At 41.9% G+C, this 25474-nt stretch overlaps 1 protein-coding gene across 4 annotated transcripts; it reads right to left on the bottom strand.

Annotated features, from left to right (window-relative positions):
- Nucleotides 1-3964: 3964 nt before the first annotated feature.
- Nucleotides 3965-23823, bottom strand: VDAC3 (voltage dependent anion channel 3). Of its 4 annotated transcripts, none has more exons than XM_080662870.1 (9): nt 17624-17973; nt 14904-14972; nt 13835-13884; nt 10843-10995; nt 8812-8864; nt 7186-7413; nt 5803-5953; nt 4920-4977; nt 3965-4493 (listed from the first exon to the last, which is right to left on the bottom strand). In XM_080662870.1, exons 2-9 carry the CDS (start codon nt 14968-14970, stop codon nt 4402-4404), a joined length of 852 nt encoding a protein of 283 aa, XP_080518996.1. In that variant the 5' UTR covers nt 14971-14972; nt 17624-17973; the 3' UTR covers nt 3965-4401. The 4 variants fall into 4 exon arrangements, with proteins under 4 accessions (XP_080518996.1, XP_080518997.1, XP_080518998.1 ...); XM_080662871.1 differs by having other exon boundaries at nt 17326-17650; XM_080662873.1 differs by having other exon boundaries at nt 3973-4493; nt 4916-4977; nt 17624-17857.
- Between the last annotated feature and the right edge of the window lie 1651 nt (nt 23824-25474).

Here is a 25474-nt window from a genome sequence, read left to right as displayed (position 1 = left end):
ATTGGTTAATGGTGGGCCTTAGTTACCTGCAGAATATGGAAAGAGGTGTCCGCCAGGAAGGCAGTAAAGGTTTGGAGGTTAGGAGAGCCTTCTTAGATGGAAGTAAGCTTTGGGAATAGTTAGCTTTAGGAGGTGGCTGTCCAGGAAGACAGTAGTGGTGTTCAAAGGCTGAACAGAATGGGTATATGAGCATCACCAGGAAGACGTGTCTAAGCACATACTCCACTCACCCCAACTTCAAGGTTTGCATGTATTTCCTAAGTGAACAAGCCATATCTCTTGGAGGAGGGAGGAACTGGCTATGGCTTAAGACACACACTGTCAAAGTTGTGCCCCATTCTTAAATATCTGCTTCCATGTGACTGGGCCACCTTTAGCATCATACTTTGGCTGCTCTCTACCCTTTCAGACCCTCCACAAGAGAAAAGGATGCCTCTGATTGGTACATTTGGGAAGAATAAACTGGACATGTTGCAGTCAGTTCCTCCCCTCTTCCTCTCAGGAGGGAGACTGACCTCAGAGCACAAGAATTCCCCTCCTCCATGCCACCAAGCTGGGCAGGAGAGGCGGCCTGCCCTGGCCAACACTGCTGTCACTCACCCGGAGCAAGAGTAGCAACAAGTCTTCAGAGGTCAAGATGGAGCTTTTGAACTCTAGCCACTGACAGGTTGTCCTAATTGACAATTCGTTTAAAATCTGAGTAAGAATACTCTTATCAGACTACCCTTATTTTGAGAAGGCCCTTGAGGCATTTCAGAATATAAGGAAAAGCAGCGGTAATTTGAAAAGGCTCCTTACACAAACATATCACACCAAGGTGTAGAGTTAAAGAGTAGAGGATAGAACCTGAATGCCAACACTTAAGGGCAAACGAAAAAGGGGATTTGCTTCTAAAGGGAAACAAGCGAGGGAACTAAGAGGACATGGAGCATGCGCAGGCAGAGCTACAGTCTCAGAAGGAAGGATGGGCTTGCTTGTCTGTAGATAACTCTGTAGAGTGGCCCAGAAATGGCTTTGGCTCCTCCTGCCCAAGGTTCTAGAACCTGAGGTTTGGCCAAGTTGGCAGCGAGCTTTCAAGTTCAGACATTTAGTAACTTAATGAAACTGGGACATTTATCGCCCTCTATTCCTCGAGCAGCGGTGCTCAGAGTATGATGATGGATTAGCAATACACTGCGCTGTCTTTCTGGCCTCTGGCTGTAATTAATATTTAAAATATGATGTGTGAACTCTATTATTACAAAATTGAAGAAAAACCTCATACAGAGCTACAAGTGCACTCACCACCAATTAGAATACTACCTGCTGTGCTGACACAAGGGGCCCGAGGCCTTTTCCAAACAATAATATTAGAAGAGTTTTCCCTAATGACAGACATAAGAAATTCACTTTAGAAAACCAGAAGAATAGTAAAGCATAAAATAAATAAAAATTACTTACGATTCTACCTCCCCAAGATAACGAGTATTAATAATTTACAGTATTACCCTAGCTGGTTTGGCTCAGTGGACAGAGTGCCAGCCTGCGGACTGAAGGGTCCCGGGTTTGATTCTGGTCAAGGAGACATGACCAGGTTGCGGGATCGATCCCTAGTAAGGGACATGCAGGAGGCAGCCAATAAATGATACTCCCATCATTGATCTTTCTCTCTCTCTCCCTCTCCCTTCCTCTCTGAAATCAATAAAAAAAATAAATAAATAAAAATAAAGGATGACCAGCACAGTGCCTGACACACAAGCTCCAGAAATTTGTGGGGTTTTTTTTGTTACAACCTAATGACTCACACAATGAGGAGGATACTCAGGCCACAGACTAGTCAGCCATATAATTCAACAAAACTACTGAAGAAACACTGAATTTAAACTACCTATGTTCATATATAGATTACAGTATCAATGCAAAAAATCTGGCTCTGTAGCTCTGCAGTAACAAATAATGTAAAAGGGATAGCACAGGAAAGGGAAAAAAACACAAGTCTATTTTCTTCCCATTTAATTCAGGCCATAAATAAAACTAACTTTAACAGGTAAATAACAAATTAATTAGAGGTATATCTCATCAGTGTTTCCTTCTATTTCCTTTCGACTCCTGACCTCATCATTTGTAGCCCCTATCGTTATCAGCAGACCGAAGAGAAATGGTCCATAGCATCACTCCTCTAACACACAGCAGCTAGCTGCCGACTCACGTGGCTCATTTCTCTGCTCCAGACCATAAAGAAATCCCACGGGAACACCGGTCAGCCCATCTCAGCATCCCATCCACTCACACTGTATATAAAGCTCATCCAGTAAGACACAAAGTTAACTAGACGCAGATGTCAACTAGACAATGAATGTTGCTTATCTCTTTCCCTTTTCCTTTCCTGTTATATTTTATCTCCTGTAATGGTGGTTCAACCCACAAAAGCAGTGAGGAAATACAATTATATCATGTGGTTGGTATCATAGGCAGTGGTGGTTGGAATTTGGGTTCTAGTAATCTTTTGTGGTAGGGGGAAATCCTTGTAGCACTGAAACGTTTCAAAAAGCAACCAGGTGTAGTTGTTTTTCAGATGACTCACTGGGAAACTGAGCAAGGAATCCTAACAGGAAAATGCAAGAATTATGAAACAGAATTTAAATGGAGTTCTTCCACTGGCTTAGTTACATTTCAAGTGCTCAACAGCCATGTGTGCCTAGTGACCATCACCTGGGGCAGCACAGACATGGATCATTTTCATCCTCACAGAAAATTCTACTGGGCAGTGATGCTGCTGTGGAAATGTTCAGAGAAGCGGGCAAAAATAAAATGGACAGAGATAGTCAATGCAGCACTGTTTGTAAAGCAAAAAACCTGAATACAACAAACAAAGAATAGTTAAATAATAAATAATAATGTCACATTTATACTAAAGTATAAAATAAAAAAACATGAGGCAGATCTATATAAACAAAAAGGGCTCTATGTTAAAAAGTTATTGTGAAACAAAATATGCATTTTCACATTATATATATATAGTAACTCTAAAGCCACTGAAAAATATCTGCAAGGATATATATCAAACTGTTAATGGTAGTAGAAGAAATAGGGTTTGAAGAGAGGAATGGCAATTTTCACTTTTATTTATGTTGAAACTGACTGAATTTGTTACAACAGCATATATCCTATGTTTTAAAAGTATTTTTCAAAAGGAGTTCTACTTTTAGAAAGATGACTTACCCATTAAGTTGTGATCATACTCTACTCATTTTTTTCCCTAAACCGGAAATTCTATTCTTTGCTTAATATTTTTCTAGACATAGTAATCAAGAACATTTTCCTGAGGCCTGGGAAGAGCCACAGATGTTTCCGTCTCCAGCTTTGGCCTCCTCCTACCACACTTTCTTCCCTACAGTACTGCCTCCCCAACTGTCCTCTTTCCTTTGACGGTCTTTTTTTTTTTTTAAATATATATATATTTTTATTGATTTCAGTGAGGAAGGGAGAGGGAGAGAGAGAGAAACATCAATGATGAGAGAATCACTGATCGGCTGCCTCCTGCACGCCGCCCACTGGGGATTGAGCCCGCAACCCGGGCATGTGCCCTTAACCGGAATCGAACCCAGGACCCTTCAGTCCACAGGCCATTGCTCTATCCACTGAGCCAAATCAGCCAGGGCCCTTTGACGGTCTTTTGACCACTCACACCCTCACTTTTTCTCAAAACTACCTTTCTGATACTACTCTACTCTGTAACACTGCTAAAGGAAGTCAGTGTCTCAACAGAACTGCTTCTGCCCAGCAGAACAAAACTCACCGTTCCACTCCTTGGCGTGAGTGCAGAGGAGAAGCAAGAGTGAGGTACACTAAAGTGGAAGGGACAGGCAACAGCATAGATATTTCAGACATGCCACTTTAGGCATAAATCCCACCTATGATAGTATTTTTCAAAGCAAATCACACCAAATATAAGAAAACCACCACTAGCAAATCAGATGAATGATTATGTTAAATGTGATGGGTTTATTTTATTTTACTCTGATGCAAAACCAAAGATTCCACTACAGCACAGAGACCAATATATCAAAAGGTCATGAAAAAGTGGTGTGGGACATGCAGGACGTGATGTACAAACTGGAGGTCAGGTTATCTCCTTTGTAACATGACACTACATTGTCGCTGAGGAACACATTTAAAAGAATACTGCGGAACTGAACTGAAATGTGGCACACACACGACAACTTCCAGGCATGCCTTCAAGCACCTCCCTTAGGATGGACTTGCGATTTCTAGACTTCAGTGTAGGGAGAATTACCATTCTTTGGAAGAATAAAAAGTTCACACTTTTGAAATTTCAGAGAAGAATTTTAAGGCCAAAACATAGTGGGTTCATTTCTCTTCACCTCCAGGGAGAAATCTGATGCTTTATTCAAAACTGCATTAAGCTTCTAGTTCAAATCCCAACCCAACCTTGTGACCTCCTGCATTGAAGTTCTTTCCGTCGATTAAAGCTGATAGGGTCAGTTTGACTCCTAGGAAGAAGAAAACACAACAATAATTTGTGACAAGTATTACAATCAGATCTGCATTTTCTAGAAACAACAGATGGAGTCAATGGCATGGGTTACGGCAGGGTGTGAAAGACATTAAGCATGCAGCTATTACTGAACTCAACACAGGGTTATCCATAATCAACTGATCTGTAATGAGCAAAGCAAACTCTAATGGAGTTCAAGGTTAAGAAGAATGAGTGATCAAATTCACAAGCCAGAGTGACCAAGTTATAGCTAGAAATACACAAAAAAATTTTAAGCAAGAGTACTTGATCTGTTTTACTTTGTAGGAACAACCAAATGTTACAAAATGGTCTGAATCAGCCTATAGTGATTGTAGGTTATTTTCATTATTCCTCTATCACCTTCTACCTGAAACCCATTGTTACTAATTTCTTTACTCACCTGGTCGAAGAGTCTGAGTATAACCCAGTCCAATCAGGCTGGCATTATTTACTTTAGCCTAAGATTAGGAGATGAAATAGAAACAGTAAGAAAACAATCCATTTCATAATATGTAAGTCCAGTACGACCACCACTTCATGCATCAGATTTTCAAAGCTAAAGTACCTTAGGGTCAATCTAGAATGACTGAAACTGCAAATTTAATTAATAAAAAGATAAACCTTCTAAGAAGGGAACTGGTAGAAACAGCAGGGACCTTGAAGATGCATGCATCAAGGCCTCAAGCAAATCTTTTTAAAACACCATGCAGTCAAATATCCCTGTGTACTGAATTCTTTGAGATGCAAGTTTACAGCCTCTGGTTAGAGCATAACTCTGGTAAGAGACAGATTTGGTTCAAATCTTGGCACTGCCACTTATTGTGTGACCTTGGGCTAGTTACCTGACCTCTCTAAGCCTCAGTTCCCTCATCTGTAAAACGGGCATGAGGATACTACTCACCACCTATAGTTGTGAGGATTAAATGAGATAATACACGTAAAGCCCTTAGCACAGTACCTGAAATTTAAGAGCTCAATTAGTGCTATTATTAATAAAAATTACTAATACCAATAGGAATAATCAAACCCCGTGAATTTATAGATAAGAAAATTTTGAGGCCAAAGAGAGAAAATGACTTGAGAAGGTCAGACAACAGCCAAATATAGGAGGAACTAGGACTACAACCCAATATCCTGACTTCAGGTGTAATACTCTTTTCAATACACAATGACTAGCTCATAAAAGTTAATACAGAACATGCAAACTACAACCATATCACAACTTTCATTAATAACTTAGATGAAACCCTAAGGGTAGACCCAATCTGGTAGCACATTCTTACAGCTAGAGAAGTTCTACAATCCAACTTGTATTTAGCAGCGATGCCAAAACGGGTGTTGTTACTGCCAGCTGTCCAAGCAAGGTTTATTGATGTTTCAATCTTCTCATTAACCTTCTGGTAGATAGACCCTCCAAATTCAGTGCCATCATTCCTGTTTTCATGGTATAAGAAAAAGTCAAAATATTTAGTTTGTACCATTGTTGTGATATAGTAACAAATTCTAAGACTATCTAAACAAAGATGTCATTTTGCAACTATAGATTTCAGTAAACTTCTAGCATAAATGACTACCAATCAAAACAAAGAACTAAACCCTGTTATGTAATTTAACCACCTAATTAAAATGTACTTAGCACTTGATTCATTTACTTGGCTCCTCCACGATATAAGTTTTTTAGTCACAAATTATATACGAAGGCAGACATCTCAGGTGAATATGACCTAGAGATCTCTCTGACGTTCATAGAATTTATAAACTTCAAGGTTGAGTTCAACAAAGATTCCACATAAAATACATACAGTGGTACAAGTATGGGAATAATGCCAATCCTGGATTTCATTTAAAAGCGTTCTATAGTTAGAAAGCACCCTCCCTACAATACCTCAGGTGCACTGCTCCAAAGAGATACCTAAATTGCTGCAAAGCATCCCAGAAATTAGTCCCTGAGTTTTCATGGTTTTCCTGGAAACACTGTTCATCAATCTTAAGGCCACTGTCATACCACTGCGTGACTTTATTTTAGTCATCATGAGTGAATTAGAGTATCTAGTGGAGAACAACATGCAACACTTCAAAACACATGGCTCCTCCTTGCTTTCTCTTTCTGGTTTAGCAGCAGTGCCTAGTAGCCCAAGACATAAAATACAATTTAAAAGTTCAAATCATTTCACCAATAAGGTGCAGTCTACAGAACTGAATCCAGAATTGCTTTGAGGATCTGCTGCTCCTGACCAAGGGTATCGGAAAACCTCCAGAAAATTACTGGAATGCTCCAGTTCTTCATGACCCAAACAGACCTGTGTCAGAAGACTGCAAGGCTGAGGTAGGCAGCAGAGGAAAGACCATCTCCTAAGGATCCCTTGTATCAGGAGGTGACCTATGTCCTGGGCTCTCTCCATCCCAATGCTTCTTCTACAGAGTCTAGAGTTCCATAAAGCATGGGTGCAGGCTGAGAGGCCAGAAACTGCCAGCAACACAGCACAATGCACCAAGTGCACTAACCTTTGGCACTGTTTTGCTGACTATGGAAACAGTGCAGCAAGGCCGGATGTCCACTAAGGCATATTAAATGCAAATACCATCACTTCTCAACATGCTAATGGCCACCAACTTTTTGGGTGACTGTACTGGCACTAAGGGAGGAATAAATTATAAACACTCACACATGAGTGTGCAGCTGGAAGTCTGCAGCCTTGTAACCCAGGGCAAAATTATTCTGTGACAGTTTGGATTTGGCTGTGTCAAAACTCATCTGATAGCCAGCAAGCCAACCTTCAAAGCCTAATACTGCCCAGCCATAGATGGTTGGGCCAGAAAAATCTATATCAACATTACTGCCAAGACTGAAACAATCCCGTTTATAGGAGGCCTTCAATTTCCCACTCTTCTTTCTGTGAAAAAAACAAACACAACACATGTAAGCAGTAAGACTTTCTAATACGGTTCAGGAATCTTTACAATAAGATCCTCTCTACCCCAGCAGTAGATGGCACACATACAGCAAAAATGTTTCAAATTACTTAGCTTTAAAAATATAATTTTGTTAGTATTAAACATATACGTACTATTTTTACCTATTCCTCAATATAGGTTCAAATGATGGGTTATTTCATGATTAATTTCTTGAAGGCAATAACAAACGTATAAAAAGGCCCTAACCAGTTTGGCTCAGTGGATAGAGCATCAGCCCAGGAAATGAAGGGTCCTAGGTTCAATTCCAGTCAAGGGCACATGCCTGGGTTGCAGGCTCAAACCCCAGTAAGGGGTGTGCAGGAGGCAGCTGATCAGTGATTCTCTCTCATCACTGATGTTTTTATCTCTCTCTCCCTCTCCCTTCCTCTCTGAAACCAATAAAAAATATATTTTCTAAAAAAAGTATACAAGAGTAAGATATTTCAGAACCAAATTAATAATCTGAACTATATGTATATGTAGAAGCCTAATTTCTTTAAATATTTCCAAATGCCCAAATGCTACAGAAGGTAACAACACCTGACACACTTAGCTTCTAAATTAATAAGCTAACCTATCACGGAGAGAAGTATATTTTTTTTTTCTTTCTTAAAGGGTACAGCCCTTTTGTAAATACAATTATTTTCCTTAGGGTCAGTGTTTTCTCTATAGACAATGTTAGATAGATGGAAGAGAAGTGTGCATTTTTGAAGGATAATACTGAAATTAGTTCTTAATAATCTTTTTCTATTCCAATCAGGCCTCTTATGAGACTATGTGTCCTGAAGATAATTAAAGTGTGTGGCAGAAAGGATGGATGCACCTGTCGATACAGCTAAGAAATGCCACTCTGCACCTTTGTTCTTTTGATAGGCAGATAGGGAACAACACAAACCCATTTTTAGATAAAGAAATTGAAGCCGAGAAGTTGGGAGGATTTATTAAGGCTAAGAAAGCAAGTCAATAGCAGAACTAGTCATTATAGTGTTCTACAGCCAGATTACATTGTTTTCTTAAGAAATCCTCAGCAAAATACCATATCCATGAATCTTTGGAATCGCTTAGGAAATATCTAATGTCAGGCCCTTCTCGTTCCTAAACTTTTTCTACTATGATGTGCCTCTTTGGACCAGATGTATATTTTTGTTCATCTGTTCCATTTTCAAATAACAATTTTGCCCTGCCTCAAGGGAGTCTTTCTTTCTTTTTACTGCATACACAAGGTCTCTAATATTCCTAACAGCAACCTCCGAAGCATCAAAACTTTTAATTGCAATTTCCTACTTAAAACGCTTCAGGCTAAAAAACATGTCAGAAAATGGGGTTTGGATAATTACCCTGTGTTTGGTACAAATGTGGTATCAAGAGTCAGTTTCAACCCTTCAGCCAACTGAAAAATAAAGATTTAAAATTAATAATTAGTAACTTTCAATTCTTATTTTGACTCAAGAAACCAATTCTAAAGTTTTCTCTAACTTCCTCTCTAACAACAACAAAAAAGGAAGTTGTTAAAGAAAGACAAATATTAAATTATTTAATAAATTACCTCTTCATCCTTCTTTGTCCCTTTACCTCTTTCCCCTTACCCCAGGCTTCATCATGATTCTCTCATCAAAACAGGTTAAAATATAAAGGTCAAATTCTCTTCCAGCCAGTAATGTAGATCATAGTACAAAAACAACAAAGTCCCAATACAACAAAATACTCTCTTGAAATTATAGTAATAAGACAGTCTGATATTTAACAAGCCAACTTAAGTACATCATTGTATACATCCTATATAACAAAAGCCTAATATGCTAAGTGTCCGGTCCTCCAGTTAGCCATTCAACCAATCAAAGCGTAATATACTAATGATATGCTAAGGCCACTCAACCGCTCACTATGATGTGCATGACCACCAGGAGGCAGACGCTCTGACCAGTAGGTTAGCCTGCTGCTGGGGTCTGGCCGATCAGAACTGAGCGAGACAGGCTGGAAATGCCCTGGAGCCCTCCTGCGGTCCCTCCCTGGCTAGCCAACCTCCCACATCCCTCCCCGGCCCCTATCATGTACCAGTGGGGTTCCTCGGCCTGGCCTGTGCCCTCTCGCAATCCAGGCTGAGGGATCCCCCACTCCGAGTGCACGAATTTCGTGCACCGGGCCTCTAGTATATATACTAAAAGGGTAGGCCTTCCTCTCCCGGCTACTGGCACCCGGACTTCCCTCCAGCTGCCGGCACCTGGGCTTCCCTCTGGCTACGGCAGCTGGCCCCACCCTCCGCCCACACCCACCTTAGCCTGGTGCTGCCTGTGTCCGCCACCATTCCCCCTCCTCGCCCCCCGATTGATTGCCCTGCTGGCTGGTGGCCTGGGCCTCCCTCTGCAGGGCAATCGTGGGGTGACGGCAGGGCCCCCCCACCAATCACATCGCACCCGTCTTGGCTGGCCTGGCACCAGTGTGTGTCATAGTGTGGTTGTCCGGATGGTTGTTCAGCTGTTCGGTCGATTTGCATATTATGCTTTTATTATTTCATATATATATATGTATGTATGTATACTAGAGGCCCGGTGCACGAATGGGGTCCCTCGGCATGGCCTGCAGGGATTGGCCTGAAACCAGCAGTCCAGTATCCCCTGAGGGATGTATTAGTTAATGAAGCAGCAGGCGGCCAGGTGCCGTGCCAGTCCCGCTCAACCCGTCCCCACTGCGCCTGCCGCCGCCACAGCTCGGTAGGCTCGCTGCCGCTCTGCTGTGGGTGCCACCACAGCTGCACTTGCCAGCCTTGAGCCCGGCATCTGGTGCCCATCAGCCAGCTGAGCAGCGCTCCCGCTGTGGGAGCACACTGACCACCAGGGGGCAGCTCCTGCATTGAGTGTCTGTCCCCTGGTGGTCAGTGCGTGTTATAGCGACTGGTAGCTTAGGCTTTTATATATATAGATTACTTTTATAGGGTAATGTACATATAGACAACTTCAAAAAAAGTGCCCTGTACATAGCAGGCCCTTGACAAGTATCTGATATATTTATCTTTGAAAACATTATAGAATTTTAGAAACATTTTTCTGTAGAGCAAATTTTGCAATGATTACAAAACAAAATTAAAACTAAATCACTGCCAATAGTTTGGCCTACCCAGGAGAGGCTTAGATGTGTAACAGAATAAGTAGAACAGTTCAGAATAAAGATGTAGAGTGATAATTATGTACTCGCAAACAAAGCCCTACATTCTATAAACATAAGACATACCAAAGAAGGCCACGAACAGAGAAAAAACATGGCTCCTGGATAGGTTGTAAGATTTCATTCAGATTACATTTGGGGTTTGTTCATCATCTTATCTGCAAGATAAATTTAACACACAAATATCTGCTAATGCTTTCTCTTACCTTATTCTCCCAAGAGATTTCTGTTCCAAGAGTATTGTCTGTGTTCCATTTTTGGGTGAATGTAAGTCCATAGTTACAGATCTTATATTTTGTCTCTAGGTTGCCTGATGCTTTCCCTGTGTCAGTATAAGCATGACCAGAAGTAGAAAATTCCTAAGCAATAAAAAATAACTTTAAAGGGAGCTCATCAAATAGCAAAATACAATTTTAGAAAGCAGTGTTCAATGCAGTAGACACCAGTACAATTAACATTTACCACAGCCCCACTCTACAGCAACTCACTGCCTGCTTTCCTTCTTTCTAGTCTCTAAATATTTTAACCAGTTTTAGATCTTTCCATTACTCCATCTGTCTTATTGATATTTCTTATTTCATATATTCTCTTATTAAATGGAAATCGTATATTCTCTACTTTAAAAAGTATCTTAACTGAAAATAAATGCCTTTACTAAAAATGACAAAACTATAGAATCTTAAACATTTTATTTTCATGGCCTGTAAAAGATGATCAGTTTTTTGTTTGTTTTAAATATATTTTATTAATTTTTTACAGAGAGGAAGGGAGAGGGATAGAGTTGAAAACATCGATGAGAGAGAAACATCGATCAGCTGCCTCCCGCACACCTCCTACTAGGGATGTGCTCACAACCAAGGTACATGCCCTTGACCGGAATCGAACCCAGGACCTTTCAGTCCTCAGGCCGACGCTCTATCCACTGAGCCAAACCCGTTAGGGCAAAGATGATCAGTTTTCTATCATCATTTAAACTATTAGTTAAGTTTAAAGTCCTTAAAATTCACAAATCAGTGGAAGCACTAGCCTCTCTTCCTCCTTTTAATAGGGTCAGAATTCTATTGCATTTTTTAAAAATTATTTTTATTGTTATAAAATAAACAATATAATATTTACAATTTTAACCACATTTTAATGTACAGTTCAGTGGCATTTAGTACATTCACAGTTATGAAAACTTTATTACTTTTTTCCACAAAACTATAAAACTTTCTTCATAAACAATTTTAATATTTGAAAGTGTCTATATCCCATTGTTATAAGAAAATGCAATGTTATAATTTATTCCTCTTCCTCCCTTCTCCCCTTGTCTACCTTTAAAGTGCTTTCTATCAAATAGCTATTATGTGTACCTTAAAATAGATCCTCCTCCCTAGTAAGGTATCATTTCAGTCATATGACAATAAGCAATTAGAAATAGATATCCTTCTAGGGGAAGCAAACAGTCAACACCTGTCACTAACAATCTATGAACTGCCAAGAAAAAACCATTCTGATTGGCCCTGTTTTTAAAGAACATTTCTGAAATACTGCCAACCCTGACCAGTTATATTTCACTCCCTGCAACATGAATCCTCCCTTTAACAAATACCCTGCTTCCTAACTCTGTTTTGAGGCTGATGAAACAACTGGGAAACTCTGATCTGTTTATCAACACCACACAGAAAGTTTTCAGAGAATATCATGCTGCATATTTAGGGCAAGGCCTTAGTAAAAAATGATAAAAAGCTAGTCATGTTTAACAGTTCACACAATTATTTAATGTGGCCAGCACTGTCTTTTAGTAGATCCAACTACCCAGTGTTTTATTTTTTACATTTACCTTTCATAAACTTAAAAGTATAGCAAATATACTCAAAGAAAGAGTAGTCAATCTACCTTTCTTTCTTATCATTTCTTAGTTTAAAGTTTTGTCAAAAGTCTAAAATACCAGTTACGAATTTCAAAGAGAAGGCTAGTATTTTTCTAAGTTTAGTTCCAAGCTCATAATTGCTTGTTTTTCTCTAATTTCATAATTAGCTCAAACAGTGCAAAACACATTTATAACATGCACATAGCTCTACATTAAATGCTAGAAAGCAACAAAATAATCTTAAAATGTTACTGTTAAATAAAGGGCATATGATAAAAATATCAAGATGCAATCTAAGAAATGTGGAGCAATGGATATAATTTGTCATGAATCAGTACCAGAGACCAAAAGCAACGATAAAAATAAGCACACATATGCTGTTTTTCTTACCATCTGAATGAATATTCCCACACCACAGCAGCATGAAAGGGAGATAACATTTTTAGTTGATGGTTTTTGCAACATAAACCTAACTTGAGCAAATTCTGAATGAGTATTATATTTCTATTTTAACAGAACCATATACAATGTGCCCATCCTAATAGTGCAGTTGCATATGTATTTGTTCACCAGTAGAAAATCCAGGGAAAGAAAGACAGTGACAAATGAGGTTTATACAGAGTCTGAGACAAAGTATCATAAGAATTCCACATACCTCTTCCCTTCTAATTAAATCATTATACCTAGAAATAAACTTTGCATCTGTTTGAATAGGTAATACCAAAAAAGATGAGGCCAATTAGGAGATATCAGAGAATGAGGTGAATGTAAAGGTAATCTAGTTGCTGAGACTTAATAAAAGCTCTGGCTAATGATGCTTTGAAAATATGCACATGTATCTTTTACTATATTCTTAACTTCCAGTAAAAAAGACTTTATGAACATCAATAAAAACTATAAACTAATTTCTACATGCATTTTATTTCTACATTTGCTTCAATTAATCATGAAGGGGCAGAGGCTAAAATTAATTTATTCTTGTAAAAGGATGACAAAACTTGTATGAACCCAATACAACGAAAGGAAAGTTTTCAGTGCCCATACTCATGAAGATTCATAATAATGTGACATGGGTCAAATATATATATACACACACCATACCTTCTGAGAGTAAGACTTAAGAATAGTCTAATTATGACAAAAATCAAAATTTAACGTGATTTTTTCTGGGCTTAAGTGGCTGAGTAAGGATTCTCACTGAAATCTGAGAGTGGAATAAAACTGTCGGGAAGAGAGCATAGAGCCAAAAGTATGCTGCTTCACATAACCAGACTAAACACTAATTTTTAAACTGGTTCCTTTCAGTTCATGAGGATAAATTTATTGAAAATATATTAGGTACTTACCACTCCACTACATGACTTGGTTCTCAGATCTATTTTGACCATGCCAAACCCTAGACACACACAAAAACACAGTAATGTACAAAATGTGACATTCACTCCAGTTTTTGTAACTTAGAAATTATGAAAATAGTCCATAGTCCCTTCCATTAGGAAAATACACAGTATTCTCGTTAGGTGAGACTTCCATAAGAAACAATTATAATGAACTAGCTTAAGCATAATTTTTAAACCCCTCAAAATAATAAAGACATATTTTAAAACTATAAGTTAAAGAACAAATGAATGAATGGAATATGTATTATTCTGAGAACTAAATTAGAAAATACTATGCAGATATTATATACAAGCTTAAAAATATATATATAATTAACATTATTAGTTAATAAAAAAACAAATGTGTACAACACAAAAAATTAAAAGTTTAAAGATTAAACTTTAAAAACTAAAAAATAAATGTCTACTGGATCAAAGAATATATGTTACTCCGAAGACGTTAAAAGTTGGGTCTTCACTCTTACAAAAACACTGCCATTATTTAGAGAAGGAAAAATGTACCCCCTACTTTAATTGTAGCCAGAGAAAGCATACATATTACAGATTTATATTATTTGGTCTTATTTTGTTTGTTTTGTTAATCCTCACCTGAGGATATTTTCCCATTGATTTTTAGGGAGAATGGAAGAGATAGGGAAAGACAGAGAAATATCGATTGTGAGAGAAACACATCGATTGGTTGCTTCCTGCATGTGCCCCGACCAGGACCCAGGCCGGGGAGAAGCCTGCAATTGAGGTATATGCCCTTGACCGGAATCGAACCCCGGGATCCTTCAGTCCACAGGCCAAAGCTCTATCCACTGAACCAAACCGGCTAGGTCTGGTCTTATTTTTAAACAATTGTTTTTAAAACTTGTGTGACTCCTCTAAAGAATGAAGTCTAATAATGTGTTAATAGTTATCCCCTTAGTCTTGTGAGACACATTAATGTTGATTAACCTCATTTTACTAGCATGGTATAAGCGTTCAATACTAACATTTACCCCAAATTGGAAATTTACAATTGCATACTTACCATATCCTTTGTTGAAGACATCCTTGGCAGCCTTTCCTAGGTCACAGTAAGTTGGTGTGTTACACATCTCTTACAAAGAAAAATGGGGACAATGGAATAAAAATAACCATTTAGTATTTATTCACCCTTAGTCCTTCTACTATATAGTGCTGTGAGAAGAGGTACATGTTTTCTCTTCCTTTGCATCATTAATGCTTACACCCTAATGCCAGCAAAGTTGAAAAGGCATTCAGATCCTTTAAAAAGAGCTTTCCTGAACACTGAAAAATAAAAGGGTTTTTTTTCAGTAGAGTCAGAGGTCATCTTCTGATTGCATTTCAAAGAAAAGAAATTTCTCACAGGCCAAAGGAGAAATGTGTTAATTTAACGTTTTACTTTAAAAAAAGGAAAATTTACATTAGAAAAATATTTCTTAGGCTCTTATAAAGCCAAAAAGCTGTATAAGGGGACAGGTAAATTTGTTAAGCAACTGTAAGCTTAAACGGATGCACTAAAAATCTTCAGGGTTAACATTTTTGCCACTCTGAAATTAAGCTCTTAAAATAAGAATTACCATATTAATTGAAATGTAATCATCCAGAATATGCCCTCTCAAAGCTCTTCTTTTTAATATATTTTTATTGATTTCAGAGAGGAAAGGAGAGGCAGGGAGAGAGAGACAGAAACAGCAATGAAAAGAGAATCACTGATTGGCTACCTCCTGCACCCCACTTACTGGGGATGGAGCCCGCAACCCAGGCATGTGCCCTTGACCAAAATCGAACTCAGACCCTTCAGTCCCCAGGCCGACACTCTATCCACTGAGCCAAACTGGTTAGGGCTTAAAGCTCTTCTTAATATAAAGTGCTAATATTACCCATGAGCCAGAAATAGGAATAATTCTACCTGCAGTAATCTCCTTATAAAAAATTGGTGTACTCTAAAGTTAAATCCCAAAGTGCCTTGACTTTTTATCTTGCTTACTTAGTATTCACCCAGCTTTTCTACTGCCAATATGACTCACATCGAAATGCTCAGTTCTATCAACACTGCTGAACATACCATCCCTTTGCCCTTTGTGTAAGGGGAAATCTTTTCCTACAGCAGTCTCAAAAACCATGTGTAACCAATTGTAGAACCACCGAAGCAACCCAGTTAGCCCCAAATACTAAACCAGAAAATTCCAGAGCACCAACTAGCTCTTGCAATTCCTATGCCTACACATTCAAACTAATATTTATTCAGCCCAGGTCTTAATCTGGCCTTCTGTTAAGTTTCTGCCTATGCCATCATACCTGAACGTGACATACACTTATAATGCACTTCTTAATTGTGAATTCATTAAAAATTTGTTCCTTAACCTAAATCTGTCAAATACGACAGACATTATATGTTAAGGGAACAGTGTAATACACACATACACATAAAGTTAGGAGGAAAGAGTATAGTAAAGATGAAAGGGTCAGGATAAATGTACTGTCTCAGACCATAATAAAACTTTGTTCTAAGCCACAGTTTCAAGGAAAGAGTATATTAAAAATGAAAGGGTCAGGATAATAAAAGTACTGACTCATTCCATAATAAAAGTTTTTTTTCTAAGCCAAAGGGTTTCAGAGTTCACATCCAGAGCAATTATTTTACAATTCAGTTCCTTGTATTCAAATGATAGATTCTATCCATTTTACACCTTGCCATTGCAACCTGGTATTACTTTTTATGATCACAACTGATGCTGGTATCTGTTGAAATTTTGCCAGAAGACTGTAATTTGGAAAGATAAGTACAGAAAAAAACAGGCACTATACATTCAAATAGAAATGTTAAGGCTTTAGAGTCTGGTTTTTCATCTCCTGACAAAAGAAAAGGTGCACTTGAATGTTTAGAAACATCCATCTAGGGACTCATCACGACCTTTTAGCATTCTGCCTTTTTCAAAACCACTGCCAGACACAGACACTTTGCAAAAGTCGTGCAGCTGATTTAGTTTACTAACTGATCTCAATTATGCCTAGTTCAAGCTTACTTTTTCAGGCCCACGATTTCTGATGGGAAATGTACGACTGGTATGATCAAGCAGAAAATCGAGAAGCCAAGAGACTTCACGTTACCCGAGAGCAATGAAAGCTGTCATCACATATTTCTATTAGCGCTACAAAATGCACTTGCTACTTGTAGACATGCACAAGGTGCCGAGGTTGCATTCGATGCAGACGGGGAGGAGAGGGCGTTAACTGGGTAATGCTGCTTTACACAATAACTACACAGTCAGCGAAGAGCCTGTTTTGTTCCTCGATTCTCCTTTTCAAGCTGCACATATAGCATCCTCCCTTTGGCGGTAAGAAGTGGAAGGGCTCCCATGATGCTGGATAACAATTCCAGAGAGGAAGCTGGGGAGCGGGGAGTGGGTTCGGGGTTCGAGGACCCAACTTCCCTAGAAACCAACCTCCTTTCTGGCTTGACGCCTGGAAACAAAGTCCCACGAGCACCCCAGGCGTCGGGAAGGTCGCGGCTCGGCGCTCGCAGCGCCGCCAGCCCCCGCCGGCGCAGCGGCTCCATCACCCAAGGTGGCCAGGGCAGCAAGGTCCCCTTTTGCCCTCCGCGGCCCAGCCGGGCCCGCGCCCCGTTAGGCTGCACTCTCCCTCCCGAGCCCTCCGTTAGGCTCGCCTCCCGTCGGGTCCCCGGCTCCAGAGCGACCCACCTCCCTCACCCCCGGCACGCCCCGCGGCCTCGGCCCCCCTCACCTCCACCTAGAGAGCAGGTCTCTGCTCAGCCAGGGCAACGCTGAAGGTCTTCTTCAACCAACGCCGTCCGCGCCTGCGCGGCCTCACTTCCCCCGCGGCGCCTGCGCGCCCCCCCGCCTCCCCCGGCACCGCGTATGCGCCGTGGTGTCACTCCGGGGTCGCGCGCCGCGGAGCTGCGTGCCGAGAGGAACAGCTGGGGCGAACCAACACCACCAACTGTCCGGCTCTGTGTGTGCGCGTGCGCGACAGGCCCTGCGCGCAGGTGGCCAGGGCTGAGGTCCGCGCGAGGGGGGGCGTGGGGAGGGAAGGCCTGGGGGAATCGCACCTTTGTCGCTGGAGGGCTGGCTCTCGCGAGAACGCCCGGTAGTTACCAGTTACTGTTGCCATGGGCGGGGCCGCACGGCCGGCGTGCGGAGGAAACTTGGTACTCTTGGGCTGGTGGCTGCTGTGGCTCGCCACCAGAACCAGGCCATTTCATTCTCTGGCCGATGCCTTGCCCATCTTTATGGAAAAATCTCCAACTGACTAAATTTCAAGAATGTGACCCATAGGTCATCTCACCTTAAGGATGAGAAACGTGGTCCCGAGGGGTGTAAGTGACGTCACGTATCCAAGATCACACAGGCAGCGGTAGGTAGATAATTCAAAAGAAGAGACATGGAGGAGGGAAACCTCTTTAGAGAAGAATACCAACTAATAAATGTAGAAGAAATTATAGAAATAGAAAATCACCACTTGGGAACCACCAATAATTGATTCAGGCAAAAAGTATCAATGGATGCAGGATGGTTGAAGACTTTCATATTTCAAAGTGTCACCCACAGATTGCTTACTGAAGAGAAAAGGGTACCTTCACATCAAAGAAATCAGACTGACATCATGCGCTCCCTGATATCGTGCACAGAGGACCGACCCAACGATAATTATTCTTGCCAAAAGTGTGTGATTGGTCTCTATTCGTGAGGAAACAAACTCGAATTGAGGGACATTCTGCACAAAACTGCCCAGTCTCGTTAAAAATGTAAATTTCATGAAAGATTAAGCAAAAGGCTAGTGAACTGTTCTAGATTAAAGGAGATGAGCCCGGCCGGTGTTGCTCAGTGGTTGAGCATGACCCATGAACCAAGAGGACACCTGATGGATTCCTGGAGAGGGGTGGGGGATGGCGGAGGTACATGCCTGGGTTGCCGCTGGATCCCCAGTAGGGGGAGCAAGAGGCAGCTGAGGGATGTTTCTATCTCTCTATCCCTCTCCCTTCCTCTCCCTAGAAATCAATAAAAATAAAAGGAGATGAAAAATATACTAAAAGCAATGTGATCCCAAATTGGACCTTGGAGTGGAGAGCAGCTATTGAGAAACATTATTAGGACAATTGGGAAAATTTGAATGTAGACTATATTAGAAATGCAATCATGTAAAACTTTCTGAAGGAAATAATTGCATCTTGGTTATGTAGACAGGGCATTGTTTTTAGGAGATACATGCTACAGTATTTAGGAGTGGAATAGCATGTATCTGCACCTAACTCAAATGGTCAAGAAAAAAACAAATATACAAAATGTTAACATTGGTGAATTTAGGTAGAAGATATATGAGTGTTCATTACATTATTCTTGAAACTTCCCTGTAAGTTTAAAATTTTCAAAATAAGTTGAGGAGAACCCACACACACAGTCTGTGATGTTCAGTTTACAGACTAGATCGCTGCTTGAATCAATGGCAAATATCACTATTTCAGGCTAATAGGAGAGAAGTAAGGTAAGTTCTCCCAAAGGACTCATAATGCAGAACTTGGACAAATGCCTGCAAAATGACGCAGAATATGATGAATGTCCTAAGCCAGTGGTTGGCAAACTCATTAGTCAACAGAGCCAAATATCAACAGTACGACAATTGAAATTTCTTTTGAGAGCCAAATTTTTTAAACTTAAACTTCTTCTAACGCCACTTCTTCAAAATAGATTCGCCCAGGCCGTGGTATTTTGTGGAAGAGCCACACTCAAGGGGCCAAAGAGCCGCATGTGGCTCATGAGCTGCAGTTTGCCGACCACAGTCCTAAGCAAAGCAGTAGAACTCAGTAGGCTAAATAAAATGAGCTTTGGAGTCAAAAGAGCCTGGGCTTGTATCTCAGATCTGCCAACTCTGTGGTATTAGACAAGCAACTTAACCTCTCTATGCCTCAGTTTCTAAGTCTGTGAAACAGACTAAGATCTACTTCAGAGTATTAAATACTCTGGTGGGTATCAAATAAAATAATGTATTCATAGCACATAATCTATCTGGCATATGGAAATGTTCACGAATTACTAATACAGATGAAAATTAATATGCAATAAGAGTTTAAAAGGTATACAACCAAAACCCTATTTATCCCATGTAATAATCCTATGTAATAAAGAGGTAATAAGCAAATTGACCATCACTCCAACACACAAGATGGCTGCCCCCATGTGGTCAAAGATGGCCACCCTCATGTGGACACAAGATGGCTGCCACAAGATGGCCTGCAGGGGAGGGCTGTTGTAGGCAATCAGGCCAGCAGGGCAAGGCAGTTAGGGGCGACCCAGGCCTGTAGGGGAAAGCAGTTGGGGGTGACCAGGCCGGCAGGGGAGGGCAGTTAGGGGCAATCGGTCCAGCAGGGGAGCAGTTAGGCGTCGATCAGGCTGGCAGGATAGTGGTTAGGGGGTGATCAGGCTGGCAGGCAGAAGCGGTTAGGGGCAATCAGGAAGGCAGGCAGGCGAGCGGTTGGGAGCCAGCAGTCCTGGATTGTGAGAGGGATGTCCCAGATTGGAGAGGGTGCAGGCTGGGCCGAGGGACACCCCCCTCTGTGCATGAATTTCCTGCACCGAATATTAGAGCCATGACTTCAGCCTGTACTTTGGCATAAGCCTGGCTTTTGTCAGGTACAGCAGACCACTAAAGGCTGTAAGGATCACTTTGCATGGGAATCTGGCAACATTCCTTCCTTTGGCTTCTGCTATCTAAAGATCTTTCTTCTGAAAGGACCTGGCATCACCCATCCCAGGTCGTGCAGAGAGACTTCCTCTGTTCCCCTACACCTGCTGCAGGAAGGTGACAAAAGAGCTACTGCAGAGGGAATCCTGTCCCCTTGGCCCTGTCAACAAGATCCAGGTTAACACTCAATGTCCATATCAAATCTCTGGCCTTGGCCACTTCAAAACTACAGCCAGTTCTCATTTCCCTCCGTACACTGGGATCTAAACTCTTAGGAAGTGTAGAAAGTACATTCTCAGTCCAAATCCTAATAACATGGCATTCTTCTCCTATAAAATCTCTAGGATCAGAATTTTAGAGCAGGGAAGGGACTTTAGACTCCTTCATTTGTGAGACATTTGCTAAGTGCTTATTATGTGCAGGCACATGCTCAGCGCTGATGTACGAGGAAAAACCCCGATAGGTCAGTGCCGTGTGGGTCCAGACGCCCATGAAGATGGTGTCACCTAGTGAGCAAGCTCCCAATACAGGTCACCTACTCTGTCAAGAAAACCTGCTGATCTGGCTATGTTGCCTCTTTGAGAGAAAATCTCAGAAGGTTAGTATACTTTTACCTTCAGAAACGAAAACACAAGTAAGAACAGAAGCCCCACTGTGAAGAGCTCGTAGTTCAATTACCCTAGGTGTAAGAAAAATTAAGATTCTGAAGCCAGTGGTGTTAGTTCCCTAGTTCTTTAAAGAGAAAAGGCTCACTTGTTTGTTTTTGAGGATTTCAAAATTCCTAGGGGTGAGGATCCCGTGGTTACTGGGTGGCTGAAGTCATCTTTGAAGAAGAGGAAGTATAAGCCGTGTCCCCGTGCTTCTATAAAAAGGCAGCAGAGCACAGGGACCCTGCAGTGAAGACACCTAATTGTGCATAGGGAGGAGACTGAAGGCTTCTCTGAAAAGTGATGTCAGAATGACCCAGGTGGACAGGAGGGGAATGGCTTCCAGTGCAGAGGAGCAGAGTGATCAAAGACTTCATACGTCATAACCCAAAATTCTATGTCTAAGGATGCATCTCAAAGAAATAATCGTAGATTTGTGCAAATATTTATCTTGAGTAGCTTGAACGATTTAGAGTAGCAAAAATTTTAAAACAACTTACATGGCCAACATTCAGAGGGTTTGTTAAATAAACTATAATACACCCATATTCTTAGTTTTGGTTACAGCCATGTATTCTGATATATTTGATGATATGGGGTAAGGCTCAGTGGGGGGAAAAAGGAGGAAACTATAAGTACAGTGTAATCCCGCCTGTGTGTGTGTATTAATTTTACTTTTAAGAAGAAGCAAGGGAATTATAACTATAAACACCAGTGTTTACCTCAGACAGAAGGATTGGGCAGAGGTGCACATGAGAGATGTAGGCATTAGTAATGGCTTGTTCAGGAGCTACTGATAGATTAGTTATATTGCATATTAAACAAATAAATGCTATATGTGTGTGTGTTTGTGTGTATGTACTTGCATATAAATAATTGTGAATATGCAACAAAATTTGACAGTTACTACTTCTGCCAGGTCAGAGTATTTGTTAATTTTATTTTCTTCATACTTTTCTGTATTTTTCAGTTTCTAAAGTTTTGAAATATGTATTTCTCTTATAATTAGGAAAATTAAGCTCACTTTTTAAAATATTTTTTTTATTGATTTCAGAGAGGAAGGGAGAGGGAGAAAGAGATAGAAACATCAGTGATGAGAGAGAGTCATTGATCGGCTGCCTCCTGCACGCCCCTTACTGGGGCATGTGTTCTGACAGGGAATTGAACTGTGACCTGGTTCATAGGTCAACGCTCAACCACTGAGCCACGCTGGCTGGGCAAGCTCACTTTTATAAGATGGGGAAGTACAAAGATTTATGAAAAGGAGACTTTTGTTCCATGGGGAATTTCCACCAAAACTTGAGAAATACCTCTGGAATCTAGTACCTGGAGTTAACAATGGGCCTTCGTAATGCTCACTTCATTCCTGACCACAAGAGGGCGCAAGGAAACACGATAACAGAAAGGCTAAACCTGATGGTGGACGCTGGGCTTGGGATTCCCAGTCACAGCCCTGACGCCTGGCCTCCCCTTGTTCACTAGAGCCTCATCCAAATTTTTTATAAGGTTGCAACACAGTTACGAATCCTATAAGACTGGATGGTGAGTCCCTACCAAAGACTTTATGTCGAATGCCAAAAGGGTAGGAAATATTTACAAGTTGTTTTAATGGGGAAACCAATTTTGTCAGTGTGCCACATGTAGACTAGGGTACATCCTGGCTGACAAAACCTGCAAATTGTTTCATCTTTATCACTTGCTAGGGGAACTCTATAATCACATTTGCATAAAAGGTAATTTAAGAAAAAAGAAGGTGAGATATTCCTACAATTGTATGTAAACTTGAAAATAGCAACAAGCAGCATTCCCTGTGATTTGATTTCTCAGTGAATATATAGCTATGTTTCAAGCAACTTGATATGTTCAGTAATGGACTTTGGTTAGTGAGCTGAATAGTGTGCTATAGAGGAACAAAATAAACGTCGGAACCAGAAGATTTATGTTCAAATTCTAGGTCTGTAACTAGCCTTGTGACCTTAGGCAAATTTCTTGAACTCTCTGGGCCTCAGTGTCAATGAAGATCCACACATAGTTTTCTTTGGCCAAAGTTCTGAGGAAACTTGGAACATTACTAGTGTATACCCAGAGCGGTAGCCTGGGTCCGAAAAGGCCAATCACACCCAGTGAGTCTGATGGATTAACCAGGGGAAGACCCAGCCGGAATAGACGTGGAGAGGCTGTGGTAGCTCTAAAGTAGGGGGAAGAGGGGAGGGGGAAAACAAGAACTGGGTGGGCCCCTCACCCTGGAGAATACTCCAGGGAAATTCAAGGCAAGCAGTGTCTCCCCTCAGTAGGGGATTCCAGAGTTATGTGTGCAGAGCTCATGGGTACCTATTTTCCCCCCCACCCCCCAGCATTACTGACATACTAGAGGCCTGGTGCATGAAATTCATGCACTGGTAGGGTCCCTAGGCCTGGCCAGCGATCAGGGCCTATCAGGGCCTTCCTTCATTCTGCGACGCCCCCTGGTGGTCAGCGCACGTCATAGCAAGTGATCGAACTCTTGGTCTCCCGGTCGAACTCCTGAGAGGACACTTTGCATATTAGCCTTTTATATCCTATCTAATAAAAGAGTAATATGCAAATTAACCATCACTCCACTACACCCACAAGCCACGCCCAGCAGCCAATCAGGAGCAAATATGCAAATAAATCCAACCCAGATGGCTATAGCCACAGAGAGCAGGAGGGAGGCTTGGGTTTCCCCGGCAATGGAGGAAGCCAAGCTTTCTGCCTGCCCTTGCCGGCCTAGGCCTCCACTCAAGGCTACAAAGTTTCAATGATAGAAGATACATAAATCCCAAACAGAAATGGCGGCAGCCACAGAGCTGGAAAGAGCAGGAGGCTAGGGTTGCCCCCAGTGATGGAGGAAGCCAAGCTTTCCACACACCCTGGCTGGCCCAGGCCTCCGCTTAACGCTACAAAGTTTCAATTATAGAAGATACATAAATCCCCCCAAAGATGGCTGCTGCCACGGAGCAAGCAGAAGGCTTGGCTCCACTCCAGGCTACGAAGTTTCAATTGTAGAAGATAAATAAACCCCAGACACCAGAGCCTCTGCTTGGGTCACCAGGGGGCGTGGCCGGCCTGCAAACCACCACAGGCCCCTCACCCAGGCCGCCTCACGCCCCAAGGGAACCCCCACCCTGATCCAGGACACCCTTCAGGGCAAACTTGCTGGCCCCCACCCATGCACCAGGCCTCTATCCTATCTAATAAAAGAGTAATATGCAGATTGACCATCACTCCAACACACAAGATGGCTGCCCCCATGTGGTCAAAGATCCTGCCCCCATGTGGACACAAGATGGCCACCACAAGATGGCCAGCAAGGGAGGGCAGTTGGGAGGGACCAGGCCTGCAGGGGAGGGCAGTTAGGGGTGACCAAGCCAGCAGAGGAGAGAAGTTGGGGGCAACCAGGCCTGCAGGGAAAGGCAGTTGGGAGGGACCCAGGCCTGCAGGGGAGAGCAGTTGGGGGGGACCAGGCCTGCAGGGGGGGACCAGGCCTGCAGGGGAGGGCAGTTAGAGGTGACCAGGCCTACAGAGGAGGGCAGTTGGGGGGGACCCAGGCCTGCAGGGGAGAGCAGTTGGGGGGGACCAGGCCTGCAGGGGAGGGCAGTTAGAGGTGACCAGGCCTGCAGGGGAGGGCAGTTAGGGGTGACCAGGCCTGCAGGGGAGGGCAGTTAGGGGCAATCAGGCTGGCAGGGAGTGGTTAGGGGGTGATCAGGCTGGCAGGCAGAAGCGGTTAGGGGCAATCAGGAAGGCAGGCAGGTGAGCAGTTGGGAGCCAGCAGTCCTGGATTGTGAGAGGGCAGTCGGACATCCCTCAAGGGGTCCCAGATTGGAGAGGGTGCAGGTTGGGCGGAGGGACACCTCCCTCCCCCGTGCACGAATTTCGTGCACCGGGCCTGTAGTATATAGATAATTGATATCTAACATTATGCAAATTTAAGGTGTACACTGAGATTTGACATGCCTATGTATCATAAAATGTTTACCACAATAACGTTAGTTATCACATCCTTTACCTCACACAATTACCATTTTGTTGTTATGGTGAGAACATTAAAGCTCCACTCTCACAGCAACTTCCAAGTACACAGTACAGTGTTGCTAACTGTAGTCACCAGGGTCATTTTTTAAATGTTGCTTCTTCATACCTGGGACTCTAGGCAGCATTGGTGTCTTCTAATGCCGTGGGATTTACCCTCTACTCTTGAGGGAAAAGAGTCAGGGCCAGTTTGGTCTGC

This window comes from Plecotus auritus (genome assembly GCF_963455305.1).
Source record: "Plecotus auritus genome assembly, chromosome: 3".
NCBI classification, from domain to species: domain Eukaryota; kingdom Metazoa; phylum Chordata; class Mammalia; order Chiroptera; family Vespertilionidae; genus Plecotus; species Plecotus auritus.
The sequence above is the reverse complement of the archived record's forward strand: the minus strand, read 5'-3'. Positions and strand labels throughout refer to the sequence as shown.